The 20,137-nt window shown below is 53.3% G+C and overlaps 1 protein-coding gene across 2 annotated transcripts in view; it reads right to left on the reverse strand.

Moving 5' to 3' along the window:
• The window catches only part of Grin2a (glutamate ionotropic receptor NMDA type subunit 2A), a 335,101-nt gene that overhangs the window by 74,682 nt on the left and 240,282 nt on the right, over positions 1 to 20,137 (reverse strand). For both annotated transcript variants that reach the window (XM_058579798.1, XM_058579800.1), the window contains one exon: positions 3,552 to 3,757. In XM_058579798.1, the coding sequence (XP_058435781.1) occupies positions 3,552 to 3,757 (206 nt within the window). The remainder of the gene's footprint in view (positions 1 to 3,551; positions 3,758 to 20,137) is intronic.

Below are 20,137 nucleotides of genomic sequence, written 5' to 3' on the forward strand. Positions count from 1 at the left end.
TGCATAACACACAACCTCTTTAAACCAGTGTTCAGTGGCTCTATCTAAAAGTCAATCATAAAGCTTCTCAGAAACTGGGGAGAGGATGATGTGAGATCCTCTGTACTTTATCCTGTACTTAAAAGTCTTGAAACCGAAGGCAAGAGGGCAGGGTTCTGAAAAACCTCCCAAGAACCAGGAGACCCGCGTTCTACCCCACGCTGGAGCTGTGGACACCATCTCTCCTGGCAGAGCCGGCTGTCCATGAGGGCTCATTCACAACACTCCCCGTCTACCCAGATGGCATGAAGTATAAAAGGTGACACTCTAGTGGGAAACGCTGTCCACCGGGAAAACCCCTGTCTCAACCCAGACAGTGCTGCCGTCTTGAGGGCCGGCTTAGAATCTCCCGTGTCTTGGAATCTCCATCCTGCGTTACTCACCTGACAAAGTCTCATTCCAAGAACACCCACACGGACCTTAGATACTTCTAAAAATGAAGGAAACTTGGTCTTCCCAAACCAAGTGGCCAAGGCCCCCTCACCACTCACACAGGAAGGTCAAGGCCTCTGTGGACAACACACTTGAGTCCACCTCGAACCAAGCCATCCTCTTGGCTCAACCTTGCCCTGGAGTCGCTGAGGTCATGAAATACGTGCTCTGTTTGAATATTCCATTTGGGGCTCATTTACACACTGGACTGTTAAAAAAAAAAGCATCAAAATGATGTTTATGGAAATCCAACCCCATCGTAGAAAACATGTTTCCATGTCATGAAAAAAAGAGTCGATTACACGGAGGTACAAACAGAACGATCACAGCTCTATAAAAGCAGAGGAGCTTATTGGGGAAAAAAAAAAAAACAAACTGGGTAGAACAACAAGGGAATAGAAGCACAGCTATTTCTCAATGGGGGGAGTTTTCTCCCTCGTATTTCTGGAGGCATCCCCCAGATATCCAGAGAGTGTGGGGATCAGAGGCACCGCTGAAGGCAGAGGGTGTGCATCTACACCTACAGCCATGGGTGCAGGTTCTGGCTTTTTAGGAGACTGACAGGCCCCCAGGACTCCACGTTGACCAGAAGTGACAAACCAGGCTCGTCCCTGGGGAGCGTTGCCAAGAAAACCAACACAACGCCGTGTCTAACAGAGATCCTTTCAACCGTGGGCTGCCTCAGCCCTTACTTTGGAAGATGCAATTGATCTAACTCGTGTAGATGCCGGGTCAGGGCACCCTAGTGATTTTTTCCACTGACTTCGAGGACGTCGGACCCCAGTCTCACCTGGAGGCCCAGGCCCAGACCACCCATGGAGGAAAGGAAGGAGCAGGCTCCCGCCCCACAGGAGCCAAAATCGTGCCCTTGCACGTGCTAAGCCGTTTCTCGTCTTCAAGGGGAACGTCGGTTCTTTAGGGAGAGCAATTCAGTTTGGGGATTTCTCCTCACACCGACAGACTCGGGTACGGCTGACCCCTTGTTTCCAGCTCCAGTGCTACCGAATTTAAAGATTTCAAACTCTTCTTATCGACTGTGAAGCACCCAAGGCCCCGTGGGCCCTATCCAAACCTGGGGGTACCGTGATGGGAAAGGAGGTGTCCTGCCAACGGCGCCCTCAGTTTTCGTCATTCTTTCCACATCTGACCAACTTCTGCCCGCAGGACGCCCACGCAGATCCACACCTCCTGGGACGACCTCCCTCCTTCTCCCCCCAGGCCCTTCCAGCTCCCCCGGTGTCCCCCGGGTGTCCTTTTGTCCCCAGCTTGGCTGCCCCTTCCTTCCCCAGGGCCTTTGCTCCTGTGCTCCTCCACCTGGGAGGCTCCTGCGCACCGTCACAGGCCCGCCTCCTTACCCTTCACACTGTCCTTGAGCACTGCTGGGTGACCTCCAGAGCCGCACAGACCCCTTGCTCTCTGACCATGACACCTGGTTTGTGGTTTCACAAGGTCCACCATCACCTGGCGCTGCCGGCTTCCTTCACGGGCAGAGTCAGGATCTGACTGTCTATGACAGGACCAGAGGTCCCGTCTCCTCTGTGTCCAGAACCGCGCCTGACACACGGACTGCACTTAATGCAGGTTTATGCATCAATGTACTGACCTTTTGGGTTTTTTTTTACATTTTTATTTATAACAACATCTGTGCTATTTAATCGTGGAGGAATTCAGCAAAAGTTATTGAGACATCATGTCCCTAGGTGGGGTCATCTGCTTGCCTTTCCTTGATGAGTTTCCTATGCATCTCCAGGGAAGGGGAGCCCGGGTGAGGGACGCGGGGAGTGGGGAGGCCTATTCAGGATGGATCTATTTATTCCCTTCATGATCTATTCAGAATCTCACCTCCAAAGAAGTTGACCTTGTAGATAAAATTTTCTCCAAGCCAAAGTGTGCCTTCATAAGACATTTAGCCAACATATATATAAAATATACGCCCGACCCCAAGCTCTGAGATCCGGGGCCTGCATCCTGACTAGGGGGGACTAAAGTCAGAGTGTGGAGTGGAGGAGTCACGGTGCCTGCTCGTCCTGGGCACTCCGCAACCCTGGTCCTGTGCTCTGTGACTGAGAGATCAGCCAGGCACAGTCCCCATACGGAGGTGGCTTGTCATCCAGCGGGAAGACAGACGAATTATAAACTGTAAAGGCAGGTGATACGGGTAGAGATGGACTCCACCCCGGGCACCGCAGGGACAGGCAGAGCTGGCCTAACCTGGGGAGGCCGTGGCCAAGCTTAAAGACCAGGGGGAAGGGCCCCAGGGGAAAGGAAAGGAGGTGACCGGGAAGTACTCCGTCCAGCAGAGGCCTTCCCTTCTAGTCGCTCTCCTGGGGGGGGGTCTGGGCCCATGCTGGCTCAGGAAAGCCGGGGCCATGGCGTTTCCTGGGTTCCCAAAGGGCTCGTGAAGACGGAGCCCTACCAGAGGGTCACAGGAGGTGACAGGCAGCCCAGGTCGCTGTGGGTGAGCAGGGGAGCTGCAGAGGTTCAGGCTCCACCTGGGTGGCATCTGAAAGTCACACCAGGTATGTGCCTGTCCTGAGCCTCAGAGACAGACATTTTTTTTCTTTTTTGGTTCCAGGGATGGAACCCAGGGGCACTCAACCACTGAGCACATTCCTAGCCCCTTTTATTTCCTATTTTGAGACAGGGTCTTGTTGAGTTGCTTAGGGACTTGTAAGTGGCTGAGGCTGGCTTTGAACTCGCAAGCCTCCTGCCTCAGCCTCCCGAGCCACTGGGATGACAGGTGTGGGCCACCGTGACCAGCCAGAGACAGACTTTTAAAATTTTTCAGAAGGATGGGTCTGGGGGACACCCAGGAGATGAGGGAGAAGGACATGCTAGGATGAGGGGTGACGGCCAACCCCGGAAGTCATGGTTCCAGCAAGACTGAGGGAGGGCTATCCTTGTTGCTTGGGGAGTTCAATAAAGGCCGCGTGGCGTGTCCCCGGCAGGTGTGTCTGCCGACCTGTTATCGTGTGATTACTGTAGTAATGGGGTCATTCTGAGTCACACTCACATCCAGCCACAGATGTGCCATTGGCAACGACACCCGCGATTTAAGAGAACCAGCCCCCGTCACTCACTTGATCTTGACGAACTTCCGACAGGGCACCGTGTTCCTCACGCACGTCTCGGTCAGCGGGTCTATGTCCTCCACGATGACGAAGGGAGCCTCCTCCAGGGTGACGATGCTCAGGTGGTTGTCGTCCGGCTCGCAGTCGGAGAAGGACTTGTACCTGGGCCACACGGCGTGCCGCAGGCTCAGGCTCTGGTTCTCCCACTTCCCCACCTGCATCAAACACAGAGGCCACTCGCTCTCCTGCCCCAGGACTCCCTGCAGGGCCAGGCCCGCCCCCTAGGCGTCCTGGGGGGCAGCGTCCCTCCTGAGGGCGTTCCTGCCGCGAACTTCAACATGTGCACGATTAGGAGCTAAGAGAAATGAAAAGGGAAAGGGTACATAGCACCGGGCGGCCCCACCTCCCAGATCCCGCCTGGAACCACTACACCTGCACGTCTGGGGGACGTCCCGGCACTGCCACCCTCACGGCTCCCCGGGACCCCTGAAGCGAAGGAAGCAGCAGGGACCCGGAGGATGACAAGGTGCAGGCCGTCTCCGCCTCTCACCGGCCTGCAGCTCTGAGGTGTGCACATCTGAATCCCAGAGCTTCCGCCCCGTCATCTGACAGAGGCCCAGCCACACCTGGGAGGCTAACAGGGCCATGCCTGGCACGTGGTGGAGACTCCTACCTTCTCTTCAAGTTACAGAGGAGAGACAGGAACAAAGGTAAAAAGGAGCTAAGGAAGTACAAGAGGAAAGGCGAGGAAAGCAGCGACCTGGGGGAAGGGACGACCCAGAGGGACAGCAGGTGGCGGGAGGAGAAGCACCCCTCCAATCCCGGATACAGCTCCCGTTTAAGCGGCAAATTACGCTGAACTTTGGTTAATCTGCACAGAGGGGAGACGCTGCCGCTTAGTGTACACGGAGACCTGTCAAAACAGAATCGACTGCATCCCCTCAGAGCAGCAGTCGGCCTCCGAGCAAAAGCAAATTGAAGGCTGTAGGTTTTGCACCTTAATTCTATTTGACAGGTTATTGGCACTATTCACATTCCTGCCGGGAGGAAGCTGCCCCACGGCCTCTCTCGCCGTCCTCCTCCTGCTCCCACGCACGGTGCTTGACACCGCAGGTCAGCACTTCGTCTGTAACACCCACCTCCAGGAAAACACCTGGTCTGCAAAGCTAAGTGCAGGCGCAGGCCCGTCTGAGCCGTCGTGACCCACTCACCTCTCCCCCCCCGCGACATAGTGTGGCCAGAAATGAACCAACCGGAGGCCCTTCAGGAGATTCAGACGCCCTGCACCAGACAGGAGGGGGCGGGTCCCTGATCCCTGCACTGCCTCATCATTTGGGCTGGCTGTAAAGAAACACCCATGTGGCTGATCACAACGTGCTCTAGCTTCTGTGACCCTGTCTCCTTAAGGTAGGAAGGTCAGCAGAGCTCTTTGCAACGTGCTCGTATGTGCCACCCGGGCTCAGGAGAACATGGGGCCCATCGGATTCTTCTTTCATTCCACATGGATCCACTGAACACCTACTATGTGCTGGCACCAGCCGAGGAACAATCCTGGATTGTTCTTAGAGAGACTTCTGCCATCTTAGAGCTACCAATCAGCTGCAATAATAGGGTTATTACAGTGGCTTGGGAGGCTGAGGCAGGAGGATCGCAAGTTCAGAGCCAGCCTCAGCAACTTAGCAAAGACAGAGATCTAACCAATAATGCTGAACACAGATACAAAGATTTGCACACTTTTTCCTTTTGGAATATGTTATACTAACCCCCTTTCTTCCCATTTGTCTTTGAAAACTCAAACACAACCTTTGAGAGAGGTTGGGTAGCTTAGTGGAACAGCTTTGGGGGTCAAGTAGAACGAGGGAAGAAGAACGAGGGGTTCTTACTGGCTTCACCCTCTAGCTGAACAGGCTGGGGAAAGTCCTTTGGCCCCTCTGAGCTTCTCTTTCTCTGTTAAAATACAGAGAGAAAAAAAGAGAATTCCTTTAAGGACTGCAGGGAGGTTTGAATGAGCCACTGCTGTCCATCACACACGGAACCGACACCCAGCGAGGCACGTGACATCACTATTCTGTTGCTGTTGCTGTTGGCATTTGAGACAGAGATCAAATGTCAGCTTATTTGTAAAGTGGTTCTTGCTTTTCCTAGAAATCTAGAATTCTGCATCTCTCTCGACCACAGCGTGTTGATACTATCTATGATCATAACAAGGTCACAGCTGACACTTCTGTGTTCAGGAAGGGTGTCCGTCTCACCACTTAGTCTAATTCCACCAAATCCAACATGGTGGGAAGGGAAGCATGGAGAGGTTATGTGAGCTGCTCAAAGTCACACAGCAAGCAGGTGCAGAATGAGATACACCACGGGGCTGTCTGACTCCACGGGGTTTCCCGTCAAATACTCAGTGCTTCTACCAACTGAGCAATGATGACATCGCTCTACCTACAAGGCCCTTCCTTCCTTGCAGACCTGGCTCCTGACATCCCAAGATAACATAGATCAAGGCTTGAACGAGCCCTGAACTAGTTGGTTATGCATTGGCCTCACTGCACACCAGACATCAAGGACAAGAGCCAGCCCCAGAGTGACTCATGGGGAAAGAGTCACCAGCTCCAGAGTGTGGTGTCTTCCTAGCTCCCGGCTGCTGCCCGCTTCCCGTCACATCCATGCAAGGACCCGTGTGTCAGCCCAGGAGGACGGAGGGAGGTGGCAGGTGGAGAGTGCTTGATCAGGAACGGAAGCTTCTGGGTAAACACTGCCCCAGATCCTGAGGGCTCTCTCCTTCTCTCCTGAGTCCACAGCTTCTTCAGGACCCATCTCAAACACCAAGAGTCCCAACTCCAAGACTGTCTACCAGATCCGAAGCTGGAGGACAGGCTGAGCGTTGGCATTCCGCACCCAAAGCAAAATACCGGGGAGCGAGGGTCTCTCCCAGCAACCTCCGTCTCCCAGACTCCGAGCCATGGAGGTGGCTGTCTGCACAGTCCTGGGAATTAAATTTCCCTGGACAGCAAAGGCACCGTGCTCTCAGCACCTGGAAAGGCGATCCAGCCACCCTGCGGTGTTCACAGGGAAAGCAAGACTCCACGGGAAAAACCCGGAACTGGGGGTCAGGAAGCCTTGGTCTCCATCCTCACATTGTCTCTGCTAACCCCAGTTTGCAGGGGCAGGAAACAGGCTTGGAGCCTCCACACTCCAAGCGTTTCTCTTTGGAAATTGTGTCCCAAATGGAAGAGCCTTGCGCACTCTGAAACCGGTAGCTAGCCATCTCATTCCACCTTGGACCTGATGGTGCCACCCCTGCTGTTCTCTAAAATGGACCTTCTTCCTTTTCCAAGGCCCTTCTCCATGATGCACTCCACACTCTACTGACATCAAGACCCATAAAAAGCTGCTCTGAGGAGTGAGCCAAACCGAGATCACAGCACCCTTCCTTTAGCTCCACGTTTTCTGAGGCAGAGACCAGGACCTCAGAGCAGGTGAACGACGCAGCCACTGCGGCCACGTGAGCCTGTATCTGGAGCTAGAAAGGGAAGGTCTCCGGGGACAGGTGGCCGAAGGCCTGGTTAGACGGAAGGAGGAGCCGGACAGAAGGCACGCCTGTGCACGGCATGGGGTCCAGGCTCACGCGCCTGCCTGGAGGGGTTCCACTGAATTTTCAGGAATCACCTCGGTGCTGTGGACCCTTCCCCATCCTCCCTCTCGTGGAGCAGAAGGAAAGGGCTCAGCCTCATGAATGGCCTGGACTCAGCAGAGTCAGTCGGTTACAGTCAGATTTTTTTTGCTAGTGTGACCAAAAGACCTAAGAGAACAATCAGAGGAGGGAAAGCTTATTTGGGGGCTCACAGTCTCAGTCCACAGAGAGCCGGCTCCACCGTTGAGGGCTTGAAGTGGGGCTAAGAGCGTGGGGAGGGTCTGGGGGAGGAGAGCCATCGAAGACATCCACAGGAAGCAGAGAGAGACTCCACTCACCAGAAACAACACGTCCCCCACGACTGCCAGCCACGCCCCACCTGCCTCCAGTCCCCACTCAACCAACCCCTACCAGGGGGTTAGTCCACTGACTGGACCGAGGCTGCCGTAGCCCAAGCACTTCACCTCTGAGCCTCCTTCCATTGTCTCACACATGAGCTGCTGGGGGACATCTCCATCCGTCCATAACACAGATGAGCAGATTTAGATCCTGCCCGACCCTAGCCACGTGACCTTGAACAACCTTGGTTTCTGCAAACACCACATGGTAACACTCCATTGCACAGTCATCGTGAGGGTTCTCGGGGGTTAAGGACAGCAAACCTTTGCGAGCACACGGTACCTGGCCCACAGAAGGTCCCCTGCTGGTCCTGTTGTCCTTCAGTCAACATGTACTAAGTCTCTCTTTGAGAAGACGAGAAGCTTTTGCAGGGGAAGCGCAGACCGAGGCAGTGGAGACCAACCCGAGTTCCTGCCATGACGTGCCCTTGACGGGTCCTCTTCTTGGTCTCGGCCTCCGCACCTCTAACAGGACATGAGGGGTTGGGTTTGGACTAGGGGACCCCTAGGGCCTTTCAGATCTGAGCTTCTGTGTAAAATACAGGGGCGAAGTTGTCTTCTCAGCCCTTCCCCGATTCGGGACCAGGTACCAGTAGAGAATGAGAAGAGGGGGAGGGTAGCGCTCCTCGCTCGATGTTTACTTCTGGACGGTCAGGGCAGAGGGACGCGCCTGCCTCTGGAGAAGGTGGCAGGAGGTTCTGAGAATCCACCAGAGGGCTGAGGGGCACAGGGTGGGGTCCGCAGAGCCCTCCGAGCTGCAAGAACCAGTGGGCCCCAGGCCAGAGGCTTCACACCAAGTGGACTTTTCACCTTCTAGAAAGAGGCACAAGCCCAAATACCGGCTCCGCGACGTTCCTGCTGTCGCGCTGTGGACACTGATGACCGAGTCACTGTTCACACTGCTGGGTGTGAGCATGGGCTTCAGGGAACAGTGCTGACGGGACTCCAGGCATTTCCATCCTCAGCGCAGCTCCAGGAAGCAGGTAACCATGACGACCCTCGTTACATCATGAGGAGACTGAAGAGGGACAAGCCTCGCTCAGGTCATGCCATCAGGGCCACCGCAGGATGTAAGTCAGACAGCGAGAATGAAGAGCGCGGCTCACTCCCTGTCACTCTCAGAAATGGGTGTCTGTGTTAAAGGTACCTGCCTCATAGAGTAGTAAGGGCTCATAGGTGAGGAAGGCGGCCCCTATTTCTGCCATTCAGAGGCTCTGACACTGGCTGAAAGATCAGTCCCTGTGGTCCTAAGCCAGACCCGCGACGACACGCAGCTCTCACCCTCTCCCTCTCACAGACGAGGAGACTGAGGCAGGGAGTCGCCCTGGTTTGAAACGGGTAGGACCAGGCTTTGAACCCAGGACTCATCTTAGAATCACCGAGGAAACAATCTGAGGTTTTCACTCTGGAAACAAAGACTGACCTCACCCTGCAGACCTCTGCAAACACCACCTCTGCCAGATGCTCACGGCACACGTCCTCCCACGTGGGCCTCCTCCAGAAACCCATGACCTCAGTCTCATCATGGAACATAAAAGTCTTCACTGAGGAACATTCTAGAAGATATCTGCCAAGGTCATCAAAGAACAAGGAAGTCTAAGGAACTGTCACAGCTGAGAGGAGCCAAGGAGATATCAGGATTAAATGTACTTGGTTTCCTGGATCAGAAATCAGACGGAACAGAAAAAAGGGATTAGATAAAATCTGAGCAAGTCCCAACAAAGCACGGGCTTTACCTAACGGTGGTATATCATTGGCTCATTAATTGTGAAAAAATCGACCATGCTAATGTCAGATGTTAACAACCAGAGAAACTGAGCACAGGGCACATGAGGAGGTGCTATATGTAAAAATATTTTTTTTCTGTAAATATAAAACTATTTTAAACTAAAAATTTCATACAATTTTTTTCCCGAAATTCAAAAGGGAATATTTTAATATAAGAAGCACATTTCTAGAGACAGAGGGGCCCGGTTGCCAGGGATGTGACCCTGGGGCCATTCAGTCTGCCGTGGGATCCAGATGGCCTCTTACCGACTGTGCCACTTGGTGAATTGCTTCCTGTCTCTTTGCCTCAGTTTGTCACTAAAAATGGGATGAGGCAACGGCGCGACTCACAGGGTGGTTGAGAGGACCTGATTCCCAAGTTAGTCACAAAGCATGAACCACATGCCCAGCGCTGTTCTGCCTTGCTCATTTGCTCTGTTTAAATCAACGGGGAGGACTTCAAAAGGGGAGTGCATATTGTGTCTGAAGGACATAAAAAGAAGAAACAGTGCTTTGCCTGTCCACATCCTTTTCCTGACTACCTTGGCTACAGCACAGTGGTTTTCCCCTGGAGACATCTGGCTTCCAAGTTCAAGAAGGCCCATGTCCCTTATTTGGCAAATGGGTTCATGGAGTCCCCTAGCCACAGCCATGGGACCAGTGATGTGCGTGACCTAAGCTGCGCCAATGGGTTTCCTTGGGGGGACTACACGGATGCATGGTCCTGCCGGGACCACCTCTGAGAGGATGGACACTGGGCTAAGAATCAGGGAGGTGGCCCCAGGAGGGACGGTGCTGCTCTAGCTGCCGACCCCCACTGGGCCCTTCTCATGTGGGGGCCGCGCCTGCACTGCTCTGATCCCCATGAACTGCACACACAGCGGAAGTTAAGGACCCACTGTTTTTATCTCTACCCCAGGATTCAAGTTCTTGGACAGTCAAAGAGGCCACTTGGGAGGAAAAAAATCTTAACCTTCAAAATAAACTGAACTTTGGTGATAAACCTCTGAGTATTTTCAGCCAATACGCTGAAGTGGTGAGGACGAGGGGAAACAATGACCTCTGATGGAGAACAGTGATTCTGCTGAAAGAAATATAGAAAGGCAAAATTAACTTTGTAATGACTTTTTTCATCCATTCTTATTAATAAAATTTAAATATGGAGCTTTTTAGGAGGCTCACTGCTCCTCGGCCCCTAGAAAGCGTTCCAGGAAAGGGCAGCAATTGCTCACTGACATGTTCAGCCAGTGGCCTCTGGGAGCGTGGATGATTCCATCTCCAGAAGCTGCCTCGCGTTCCTACCTACCCCTTCGTGTCTGGATAGATTCACAGACACCACGGCACCTGCAGAAGGCTGGAGAAACCAGGTTAATAGATGCAAGCGGCTCTTCGTTCAAAGGGAGATGAGCGTTTGATCTTATTTGATCTACTTATGAAATGCTTACAAGAGACAATTAAAACAGCCTCATAACTGGTCTTTTGATCTCCAAAGCCACCCACCACGATCGTCTTTCTAAGTACCCAACTCAGGGGTCCGGCCCTGCTCACATCCTTCCACCATGCAGGCTGTGCACAGAATCCCACCTCTCTGCGTGGGTGTGCGCCAATCCACCTCTCCCCCCTCCTTCCCTCCCACTCCCCACCCTTTTCCCATCTCACACTGAAACGCAGACATGCACACCTTCACACATACATGCACTTACACCCACACACACTCACTACTAAAGCCCCTGCCCTTCATGACCTACACCTCTATACGCAAGCCCACACAACACACATCTACACACAAGAGCACTCTTGCCCACTCAGGCTCACAGTATGATCACTCACAACCACACACACACACACCGAACACACTTACGCCCACACCTCTGTGCACACATGCACGCTCTTGCACACAGACAAGAGGCTCTACTAAGCTGATAGGGTGCATGCACTTTTCACCAGACGCACCCCGGATGACACCCGCTTCCTGCCTGTGTCTGGAGCGCCCTGGTCCTGCTGACCTCCTACCCTTTCTTTTCGGGCGTGGCTCGAATGCCAGTTCTTCCTTGGGGCCTGATTCCCCAGCTGGAATTCATTTTTTACCTTTCCTGAGTCTCTAGAACTTTCTCTTTTGTTCATGCATGAGCTCAACACACGTTGGTTCATTTGGGGATTCGCCAGGTGCCAGGCACTGCGGAGGCCCTGGAGCTACACTGTCAACAGTCCCTGGAGGCGATCTTCCTGTCTGGCTGCAGAGGAGAGCAGTGAAAGGAGATGAGTGCTGCACCCGGGAGGAGACAGGAGGCTGGGGAAGAAGAGAGCTTCCTGTTGCCGAGGAGAATCAAGAGATCTTCCGACAGGAAGTGATTCCAAACAGGCAGCAGATCAGAAGAAACCACGTGTTCCTGTTAGGGTTCGCCTTTGGCCTGTGGACAGCTGAAGTGTGTGGGCAAGGCCAGGGGACTTACTGGTGATTTCAAGCAGGGGAGTCACACCCCTGACTGCGAGAGGTCCCTGGGGACCCTTCCTCCTAATGCAGGGCAGGGAAAGGGGTGTGGCTAACATGGGCTGGGCGGCAGCTGCAAGGGTCTGGATGACAGAAAGCCGAGCGGTGAGTCAGGCATGACTTCAGGGGACCTCAACAGGACTCAGAGGCTGACCCACTGGGGGGTGCAGAGGGAGGTCCAGCTGGCCTGAACTACAGCCTTGTAGACTGTCCTGGCCGCCTGGTAGCACAGGGCTCAGCCCCCGCCAGTCGCAAAACCGTTGCTGGACTGAACTCAGTTCTGACTACGGCGTAGCATCCATTTTTACTTAGAATTCAAAGTTAAAAGAGGAAATTGCCTGTTTACCCAGTTCCTCTCCTTGGAGACCAGTCAATAGGGATTGCAAGACTGAAAATCAGAGAGGAGATTCATTAAAACTGACCAAGGCAGAAGAGTGCCTGCCGCCTGCTCTCAGGCCCACCGGGGCCCGGGGAGCTCGCTGGGTGATCTCCTCACCACGGGGACAGGCTTTAAAACAAACACTTCAGTTGGGCAAGACATCAGAGAACATTTTGCTCCAGGTAATAAGAGGTGATTTACTCCCAAGCTGGAGAAGATATGAGTAATCAACTCTTCAGGAAGACGAAGTTAAGGAGGAAAAACACAGCGAATGGGAGGCCAATCTCCCTCCACCTGAAACATCAAGTCCTCCAAAGGCCGAGATGAATGGCGGTGAAGGAGACATGGAGTGATCTAACGTAGGCAGCATGTCGATGGGCAGCACTTCCACACCTCCGCACGCACACCCGACGCTCCCTGCTGACAGCAGGTTTACACGCAGGTAATTCTGGGCTCTGAGTTGCCGCTTGAAACCAAAAGCAGATCTGAGTTTGATCTATCTGGAAACCACGACTAAGATGTCAGATCCACCCTGTGGCTTGATAGCGAGTGGAAACGAGCACTGTCTGGTACTCTGAGTACTTTGAGAATGGAGGCCGTGTTTTTCTTTTTCACCAATATCTGATTTCGGGATCGTCTGTGGCAGTTAGTGTGCTAAAACCACGTGTCACGGTGGAACTCCGTTTCCCCTACGCGGTGTATTCGAACAAACATCTACAAAGGCACTGCCGAGAAGCAGGTGTTTGCCAGGCCCACCTGTGCTAGGATGCCCCCGGGCCTCGGTGGTCACTGGTTAGGTCACTGCTGGCCAGATGCTGAGAGACGGCACTGTCCTGAGTGCACTGATGGAGAGTTGGTGGGTGCGTGGGAGTTTTACATGAATAAGAACCTCCCCTGGGGACTGACTGGGAGCGCAGACACCTGCATCGGGGAGTCAGAATCAGCAGATCTGGGAGCGAGGCCCAGGTCTGGACTTTGCAGGCAGCCTCCACTGGGCTCCGGTGGCCTAAGAACCCTATTGGAGAAGCATCAGGAGGATCGGAACTTTGGATCAAATGGGACCTCAAATAAGGATGGAAACCTTTCTTCTTGGGCTACTTACGTAACCAGTGCAGTTGCCAGCAGATCTAAACGAGCTTAATCAGCTATTAGAGTCTTAATTAAATTCCTCTCAGTTGAAATTTCTGAATTGCCTAATTGTTACACGGCACACATTGGATCGGTGGGTTTTTTTTCTTCCTACAATAACGGCTCTCAGGATGATCTCATATCTCTGTGGATAACAGCGTCGACTGTCCCAGGCCCCAGCACGGGCTCGTCTTTCACGGAGACGTGTTTTGATCTCCCTCGTTTCCAGGAACAATCTGCGCATCTGCATCCATTCTTCTCTTGGGTTCAGCCAGCGAAAGAACAGCTCCATGCATGTTCAAGTTTAAAATTTAAATTTCAAAATGAAAGTCTGCGGCCCAGGGAGCTACTTCTCCTCTAGGAGTCGTGTATTATCTCCAGTCCTCTGGAACGCCTCTGTTCCCGGGTCCCCGGGGACGGATAGAAGTCCTATTTCTTTGGTTTACTTTTAATTCTTTGTGTGCTCTTAAAAGTGATGTGTTCTGTTAATTAGCTAAGCTGTTAATAGTGTTTTCTTTCTCCTCTTTGATTCCGCATTGGAATGATATAACATCAGAGACTCGAAAAATCAGCAAAAAAGTAAAAAAGCAGCTCTTTCATAATCACTGATTAATTTTCCGAACAGGCTCTTGAGGGTCCTTCATTGTGTAACTTCTGTGCCCGCCCGCCCTCCGTGGGCTGTAACAATATGACGATAATTACTGAGTAATTAATAAGGGTCATCGCCGGCGTCTATTGAGGGGCTGCCCACCCCTGTGGGCATTTCCCGTTTCACCCTCATAGTCCTGGAAGGGAAAAGGCCATTATCACCCCCATTTTACAGACTGAAAAACAGGGAACTTAAGATCAAACAGCAAGTGAGAGGACCCGGAGTCCAGCTGAGGGCATCTGGCAGCTGAGCCTTGGGTCCAGTACAGCAAGGTGGACATCATGTTTGCTTTGGAAAATATCTAGAGAAATATGAGTGATTTGCCTTGTCGAGGGAACATTCCATGGATCGACGGGGCGTCGAGGAGTTAGCCCCCTGTAAGGGACCGTGCCATGTTCCAAGAGTGGCCGCACCTGGATTCTGTTCCCCAGAGTGAAGAGCTTCCCCTCTGGGGGAGAAACTCAGGTTTCCTTGCCTGTCAAGCAGGAGGGAGGAGGAGGCGGTGGTGGTCCTGCAGTTTGCTCTCTTGCACCAGGGATCTTCCCGCTCCGTGGGCCTGTGAGCTGATTCCTCTAAGACCCTGAGTTTCACCACAGAAAAGCTTCTAACAGCACAGCCGCGGGCTCTCCCTTTGCAGCCTTGGGCTCAGATTCTGCCACTTCCACCCTGGACATCCAAAGGCAGTTGGAACAACAGAGCGGGGGAAAGCCAGCTGTGCCGAGGTGGCCTGTGTGACAGGTGACCTGGAGACTCCATCCAGGAGGAAAGTCGATGAGACCGCTTGGCCCCTGCCGTGACCTCCACCCAGCGCATAGCGCATAGAGGGACGGGAGGGAGGGTTCTGTCTCCCCCCTGGACTCTCCTGCTGCACGTGAGACACCAGCAGTCAAACGCACGATCCTGTTCACACTGCTGCGTCTGTTAGTGTCAAAACCCAGACATAAGCTTGATTGAGCTCCTCAAGGGCTGCTGAGCGGAAGGAGGAAGGCAGAGTGCACACAGAGCAGAGACCCAAAGGGAAAGGCCCCACCGGGGGTGAAACGGGGGGGGGGGTTGAAACCGGGGTCGGGGGCCCAGCTCGGGATGCTGGGGGGAACTTGACCCGAGGTCGGTCCCCTGGTACAACACCAGGGATGATGCCTGTCGTTTTCAACGCCTTCACAAAGGCTATTTAGAAACATGGCAAAAGGTTTTCTTTTGACCTTCTAATGTACTTTTTTCTGGGTAAATTTCAAAGATCAGTGTAGCTTCCAATTGTAAAATAAGTGAAATTCCATTCCATCTGGCAGAGTGAAGAGCTCTCTGGGGGAGTGCTTACCTGGACAATGTTCAGCGACTCTGCTCCCCGACGGCCTTGCCAATGAGTTAGAAGTCGGTCAAGGGAGGAGGCCGGCTCTTTCCCTGGGATGGCCGCTGAGAGGGTCCCTCATTTGCTGGGATAACCAATTCATTTTGAACAGCCTGAAGCAGGCCAGAGACCCCCACCCAGGAGACCCTTGCCATAACTAAGCTTCTCCAGAGACCCTCAAAAGTTCTGTGAGCATGATTGTTCTTGGTCCCTCTCGAGGTGGACGGTGTGTGCGCAGGGTCTGGGCTCCAGGTCTCCAGCCTGGGTGGGGCCTTCACAAAGGCGTTCGCCTCTTGAAGGACTAGAGTCAGGTCCAGGGAACCAGGTGGTGGGGGGAAAGGGGAGGGGACTCTCTGTTTCCCTGACACGGATTTTCCCAGAGGGTGTCCTTGGCCTGAAGTGGGTGTCCAGAACAGTGACAAACTGCTTTTGTGTCCACTTCTACAGATGTGAGCCTCTGAGCCCCTCCTCTTACGCCCTGGGTATAAAGCTCTAAAACTTTCTGAACTCGGGATTCAGGGGGGGATTCGACGGAAGCCAGAAGCCCCCCTTTGAACCTGGCTGCAGCCAACAGACCTGCTCCGTGCTGTTCCTCTGTGCCCCGACTCATCTGTCCTACCTCAATAGGACTTAAAAAAATAAAATAAAGACCTTAAAAAGTGACCAGATTCTGGAGTGTGTAACCACTTATCAAAGGAGGCAAGTCCCAGGTCCTCCAGCGGCCGACAGTTTCAATGCCTCAAAGCGGACTCCAGGGATGGCAGAGGCCAAAGCTCAGAGATTTCCTCAGTCAGCATTATGTAAAGGAGCCAATTCCATTTGGATCTCGGCCCTGGACGGTTCAAAGCTAACCTCATTGACGGCCGTCCACAGAGTTTTAAAATAAGGTTACAGGCCTGGGGGTATCGATCAGGTGAAAAGCATTTCATCCTCTTGCCCATGAAAAGTTATTGGGCTGTGAGTGTGGAAGTGCTGGGAACTTAGTAGCAGGTCTCAGATGGGCTTTTGTGCTTCTGTATCTAGGACAAAATAATAAATTTAAATCTTTAAGATGGACGTTTTCCTCCTTCCAAATGAAAGGGCGAGCCAGAGCTTGGAGCCTGGGGCGAGCCTGGGGCCCTGCTAGTTATTACAGGACGTGCGCCGAAGCCCTCTTGCACGGGCGAACTCCATTGCCATGATGAAATGCACAAGGATCAGAATTTCAGTTCTCCTTAGATAGGATGCTACTTTGACAATCATTTTTCTTGGCTCAGCTCTGGCCCCAAACTACTTTGCTCCAAGCTCGTCTGAGCCCTAAAGTATTCCAGCCAGAGGATCCTTTGAAATACTGAAGCCAACAGAAGATTTAATGGTGAGGAAACAGTAATAAGCTTAAACACAGCTTTGCCCACTGTTAAAAACGCGACTACCAGGAGGCAGTGTGGGGGAGGAGGCCCCGATGGGAACAGGCCAGATAAGACCAGCTGCTTCAGAAAACAGAGCCGACGTAACCCTCGACTGTCCGTCCAATTTCACCCAGACCAATTATCCCCACCTCAGACATGAATCCACAACTGCAGAGCCCCGTGGAGACTCTGGAGGAAATGAGGACTGGGAGGACCCATCGGGCAGCTGCTCAGCGCTGGGCTTCCTGCAAAATCATCCTGGCTGAAAAAATGCCCTACAGTCGGGGGAAGAAGACCCAAGTTCAAGTTCAACTCTGATGCTTATGAGCTGTGTGACTGAGTTAGAGCAAAGATTTTCAGATTCACACAACTTGTAACCACAGGCAGAATCCCAAGACCCCTGATTACTTTATTGTAACCGATCAGCAACGCTGTTCTCCAAGCCCTCGTGACTTAGGGTTCAATGACCCAGTTCATGGGTCATTCATTCAATAATGTTTAGTGCTTATTAGCCACGAAGGGACTCTAAACCAAGGGTCAGCAAACTACGGCCCGGGGCCAAACACTTTTGTACAGCCCACGAGCTGAGTATAGGTTTTCCATTTTCACGTGGTTAAAAATGGACACAATAATTACACTTGTGACATATGAAAATCATATTGAGATTTGAACGTGTGCCCATGAATGAAGTTAGATTGGAACACAGCAGGCGCATCTCCTACGGGACCCTCTACACGGGCTTTCATACCGAAACAGCAAGTTGGGTCCTAGCCAAAGCGACGGTGTGGCCCACAAAACTAAAGGATCGACCAGCCGCCCCCTTACATACAGAGTTTGCCAGCCCCTGCTCTAACCCCTGTGTACGGGGACCCACTGACCAGCGAGGATGATAAAGTGCTCTCAGGACGAGTGACACTGTACAGTAAAAGGGAACAAGAGCCAACGGGTCAAGATGAAGCAGAGGCAGGGGACCATCCGAAGCGAGAGAGCAGGTCTGGTAACCAAGGAGGACATTTGCAAAGGTGCAGTGACCAGGGGAGCCGCGGGAGTCTGCGGAGGACTTGGAAAGAACCAGTAGGTGGGACTATCCCTGTGGACGGCAGCTTAGAGGGTGGGCTTGGGGAGCACGTGGAGAACCAGGAGTTCATCCAGACTGGGCGAAGGGCGCAGTGTTCAAAAGGGACCCAAGGAGGCAGGAAGTCCCTGGGTCAGGGCTGAGGTCCCCAGGTGCACACTGGAATCAGCCTTTGCCTCCCTTGATGATGGGCGCGTCTGGGGCTAATACTGGTGACTTCACCCACGTCTGTCTGGCAGTGATCCCCCCCACATTTGGATGTAGCCTATTTGCGAGTATTTGACGTCCATTCCCTAATCAGTGTGCTCCTACTTGTCAGATAATCTGCTTAAATGTAGGGGTCAGGCTTTTGGTCCTCTCTCCCGTCACTACCGCCAGTCCACTTTGGCCACTGTTCCTCTGGGGAACGTTCACTCAGAACAGCTTGATGGCAACGATTTGAGACTCAGGAAATCCAGCCGCACTCAGCTCTTCTTAGCGTCTCTTCTTGGACACTATTTCGACCCCAGGGCCCTGGCCCTTCTGATTGCTCCCAAGGCTCTGCTTCATGCTCCCACATCTCCTGCCCCCCCACCCCCCCGCCGGCCAATACCTCATCCTCTAGCACCTCAGCAGACTTTCCCCCACCCACAAGGATCCTGCCCCGACTTTGTCCTCTCCTGTCACCACCCAGCGCCACAACCCCCAGCTGAGCCAACCCAGCCACTTCTCACCTGGAAACCACCAGTTCAGGTGGAGAACACCACGTGACCACGGAGATGAATGGCGTCTCAAGTTTAAGGACTCCCTGTGCAGCTGCGCATCTTTCTCTTTTTTCCTAATTGCATCTCCCTCGTCCCCTGGAAACTATTTCAGAACTTCACATCTGCCCACGAGACTGACTGCAAGGCTGCCAGCCCCATCCTCTCCCCCCGTTGATGGATCTGCCTCTGATTTCAGATTATACGGACAGCCCAGAGCCCACAAACTCGCCTGCCTCTGTGCACAGGTCCTCCTCCTCCTTTCTGTCAAGAATGCAGGAGGCCCCTGTCTCTGCTGCAGCCTGACACTAAGCCCAACTCATCACCCTGGACAGTCCTCTTCTGCATTCTCCTCTCCTCTAAAACTGGCCCTCGACGCCCTCCAGGGGCTTTCTCTGCACATTAAGTCCCCAAGGCATGTGACATTAGGGGCCACGCCCTCTTTCCTTGAGTGTCTTCCCCGGGCTGCCACAATCCTACTCTTACCCACTTGCTCGCCTCCTTCTCTGAGCACGTCGTAGGTGTCTTAACCCTCGCCCTGCCCCAGATCTCCTCTGCTCCCCGTCTCCAGTTACCGTCTCCACATGGACAGCACTTAGATAGGAAGGAAGCCTTTCACCAGCTCCTCTCTGCAGCCTGCAAGAAAACTCAGTCTCCTCCTCTTACTTTCCTTCAATCATAAAAGAATATGTACAGTTTCCCATCTGCCTCGAGTTCCGGGAATCTTGTTATGGTTTGGATGTGTCCCTCATCCCCCAAAAGCTCAGTGTGTGGGACAATGGAGGAGCATTCAGAGGTGAGCCCACTAGATGATGAGAGTTGTAGTTGTGACCTAATCTTGACGCGGATGAACAGGTGCTCACTGGAGACAGGTGGGATGTGGCCGGGGAAGGAAGGTCACTGGGGCCTGGGCTTTCGGGGTTCATATTAGTCCCTGGAGAACAGAGCCCCCTCTGCCTCCTGAGCTGCTTTCCCTACCAGGCCTCACCTTGGGCTCAGAGGAATGCAGTCAGCCATCGATGCACTGAGACCTCTGAAACTAGGAGCCCTGAACAATCATTTCCTCCCCTAAGTTGTTCTTGGCAGGTCTTTTGGGCAGAGCAGTGAGAAAGCCGACTAGCACAAAGCCCAGTGCTAAAATATTCCTTGTGCACCTCCCCCTCCTTCATCACATTATGTACACACCACCGCCAGGCTTGACACTCCAGCCTCTGAACGTCTCCCACTGTCCATCTCCCTCCTAACCCTGGGCCACCACCGCAGTGAGGCCCTCAGCTCCACTGGCCTCTGCGGCAGGTCGTCCTCCTGTTTCCCCACGGCCCATCCTGAGGCAGTGGCCCAGGCCTTCCTTTTAAGTCCCCCTGCTAGCCGGTCATGGCACTGTGCTGCCAGAGCCCGTCGGTGGGTTCTCACTACAGACGGCGTAGAGAGAGGACACGACCCTCCGCCGACCTTCCTGGCTCTCTGCATGGCCATTTCTGACAGCCAACTCCTGATCCCACGCCTGCCCCACATCGACCGTGAATCAGAGAACTAATCCCAGGCTCTGGTGCCAGGAGTCCTCCCTGGGTGCCAGTTTCACACCATCACTCACCCTGTGC

Source organism: Marmota monax, unplaced genomic scaffold (assembly GCF_021218885.2).
Source record: "Marmota monax isolate L192 unplaced genomic scaffold, Marmota_monax_Labrador192_F-V1.1 WCK01_AAM20220418_F8-fsc00035, whole genome shotgun sequence".
NCBI classification, from domain to species: domain Eukaryota; kingdom Metazoa; phylum Chordata; class Mammalia; order Rodentia; family Sciuridae; genus Marmota; species Marmota monax.